The sequence below is a fragment of the Bidens hawaiensis genome, unplaced genomic scaffold (genome assembly GCF_021521415.1).
Source record: "Bidens hawaiensis isolate Kalapana, Puna unplaced genomic scaffold, B.hawaiensis_p1.1 tig00002924_1, whole genome shotgun sequence".
Classification (NCBI taxonomy): Eukaryota; Viridiplantae; Streptophyta; class Magnoliopsida; order Asterales; family Asteraceae; genus Bidens; species Bidens hawaiensis.
Window position 1 is genome coordinate 1,461,385 of NW_027491157.1, and position 3,001 is coordinate 1,464,385.

Sequence of the window (3,001 nt, forward strand, 5' to 3'; positions counted from 1 at the left end):
GCAGACAAGGAAACAAGTGTTATAACCAAAGGAGGTTATGTGTAATTTACCATACAATTATTAGGGTGGTTCACACTCCAACTTAGAAAAATCTTAAAACTTGTTATTTGTTTAGTATTGTCGGTTCCCATCAATAGTGTAGCTAGGCTGGGCTGAATTTTTGTACTTGTTAAATCCAAAGTATTCCTTTTGCTTCTATAGATCATGTCCTAAGTGTGTATATTATAATTTGGCAGGTAAGAGGGTGGTGGGTTGGAATTTTATCTAAAGAATAATAAGTTAGTTATACCCCATGTTGAATGGTCAAATCTCCTTGTGCTTTGTTCCATTTTTTTAGGCTGCACATAGGTGATGAATAGTGTCTAATTTAGGTTGTTTACCACTAGAATATTATTTCTTTTTCACATCTTCCATGACTAGTTCTGGTAGGGGTTTATGTAGCCCCTTTGTGTCATATGGTTTGGCTAGAACTTTCATTTTTATTATTTAGTCACATATCAAACATATTCAAACTGGATGAGATTGTAGTTCAGTTTTCCTGATGTTTTGCAATTCATTTATGTTTGAATTAGTTTATGTAACGATTTGTATTACTAATAGGTGCTATTATTTTAAGTTAGGTCCAATGATATTAATACTCATAATTCGTTATGGTTAAATCTCACTCTAAAATTGTATTAGTATTTGTTCTAGGCGTTACCGAAGACCCCTTCACCGTATCCTATATGTATCAGTGTTCGTTTCAGACGACCATGCGTTAGGCGATGCGAACAATATTATTAAAATATCCATTTAAAATCAACGTTTGTTTGTTGGGCAGTTACGTATGAGACATAGTAATTTCCTAAGTAACTAAAAGTTCACAATATATGCATGGTATTTATACAACCCAATTCTTTTTACGCGTGTTCATGCAATATAGATTCTATTGAACGAAAATTATGTTTAAATAAATGCTAATAATTTGTACGGATATTAACCTGAAAGTGCCGTTTGTCACATTCTCCCTCAGTTAAGAAAATTTCGTCCCGAAATTTAATTCGAGCTATCCGGGACCGGTTCTTTTGGAAATAGGTGAGGGTATTTGCGTTTCATTTGGTCTTCACGTTCCCATGTGTACTCGGGACCTTTTTGTGAAACCCAACGCACCTTAACCAATTTGATCTGGCTTCTACGGAGCTTTTGAATCTTCCAATCCGAAACCTCAACGGGTTCTTCAACAAAGTGAAGTTTGTCGTCGATTTTGATCTCGTCAGGTGGTATGATAAGTGTCTCATCAGCTAGGCACTTTTTCAGATTTGACACGTGGAAGGTGTCGTGAATGTTACTAAGTTCCGACGGCAACATGAGTTTGTAAGCAACAGGACCAATTCTTGCCAAAATTTCGAATGGTCCAATTTACCTAGGGTTGAGCTTTCCTCGCTTACCAAACCTAGCAACACCCTTCCAAGGTGAAACTTTAAGAAGAACTTTATCTCCGATATTGAACTCAAACGGCTTATGTCTATTATCGGCATAACTTTTCTATCCATCTCTTGCCGCCCTTATGCGATCCCTCATTTGGAATATCTTATCGGTCGTCTCTTCGATGATCTCGGGACCAGTGATCTGGTTGTCACCAATTTCTGCCCAACAGACAGGCAAACGACACTTCCTTCCATAAAGCGCTTCAAATGGTGCAGCTTTAATGCTAGTGTGATAACTGTTGTTATAAGAAAACTCAATCAACGGTAGGTGAGTATCCCAGTTACCACCAAAGTCCATCACACAAGCACGCAACATGTCTTCCAAGGTTTGAATGGTTCTTTTGATCTGGCCATCGGTTTGCGGGTGATAAGCCGTACTAATATCTAATCAAGATCCCAAGGCTTTCTGTAATGACTGCCAGAAATTTAATGTGAAACGACTATCCCTATCGGAGATTATGGAGATGGGAACCCCATGTTTTGAAATGATTTCTTTTAGGTAGATTCTAGTTAGCGCTTCCATGCGGTCTTTCTCTCAAATGGAAATAAAATGAGGGACTTAGTCAAACGATCGACAATTACCCAAATGGTGTCGAAATTATTTCTCGTCTTAGGTAATTTCGTGATGAAGTCCATGGAAATTTGTTCCCATTTCCACTGTGGTATCTCAGGTTGCTGTAGAAGTCCCGATGGTTATTGATACTCAGCCTTGACCTTAGAACAAGTCAAGCATTTACCCACGTATGTAGCAATATCTCCCTTTATATTGGGCCACCAATAAAGCTCTTTGAGATCCTTGTACATTTTGTCGGCTCTTGGGTGGATCGAGTATCTAGACTTATTTGCTTCGTCCAAGACTAACTCACGTAGACCTCCAGTGTATGGTACCCAAATCCTATTTGTAAAATAGAGGGTTTCATCGGTCTTTGGCTCCAATTGTTTAACCATCCCTCGTAAGGTTTCTCCTTTCAAATTTTTAGCCTTAAGGGCTTCTTGTTGTGCATTTCGTATTTGAGTGGTGAGGCTCGTATGCATGGTCATTCCCAATGCACGGACCCGAAGTGTCTTAACTCTTTCCTTACGGCTCAAAGCATCAGCTACTACATTTGCTTTACCCGGATGGTAACGAATCTGACAGTCATAGTCGTTAAGCAATTCAACCCATCGCTGTTGCCTCATATTTAATTATTTTTGATCGAATATATGTTGAAGGCTTTTGTGATCGGTGAATACGGTACACTTTGTACCATAAAGATAGTGTCGCCAATTTTTGAGTGCAAACACTACGACCCCTAACTCAAAGTCATGAGTCGTGTAATTTTTCTCATGCACCTTTAATTGTCTAGAACCATAGACAATCACCTTGTCTTTTTTGTATCAAGACACATCCCAAGCCTTGATGTGATGCATTGCAATATACAACAAAATTGTCCGTACCTTCGGGAAGAGATAATATCGGCGCACTACACAATTTCTGCTTCAAAAGTTGAAAAGCTGAATCCTGCTCTTCACCCCATTCAAATTTCTTCTCCTTT

At 38.7% G+C, this 3,001-nt stretch overlaps 1 protein-coding gene across 1 annotated transcript; it reads right to left on the minus strand.

The window, feature by feature from the left end:
• Positions 1-1,524: 1,524 nt before the first annotated feature.
• Positions 1,525-2,645, minus strand: LOC143621661 (uncharacterized). Its single transcript, XM_077093017.1, has 2 exons — positions 2,204-2,645; positions 1,525-1,850 (listed from the first exon to the last, which is right to left on the minus strand). The coding sequence occupies exons 1-2, from the start codon at positions 2,643-2,645 to the stop codon at positions 1,525-1,527; spliced, it is 768 nt and encodes a 255-aa protein (XP_076949132.1).
• Between the last annotated feature and the right edge of the window lie 356 nt (positions 2,646-3,001).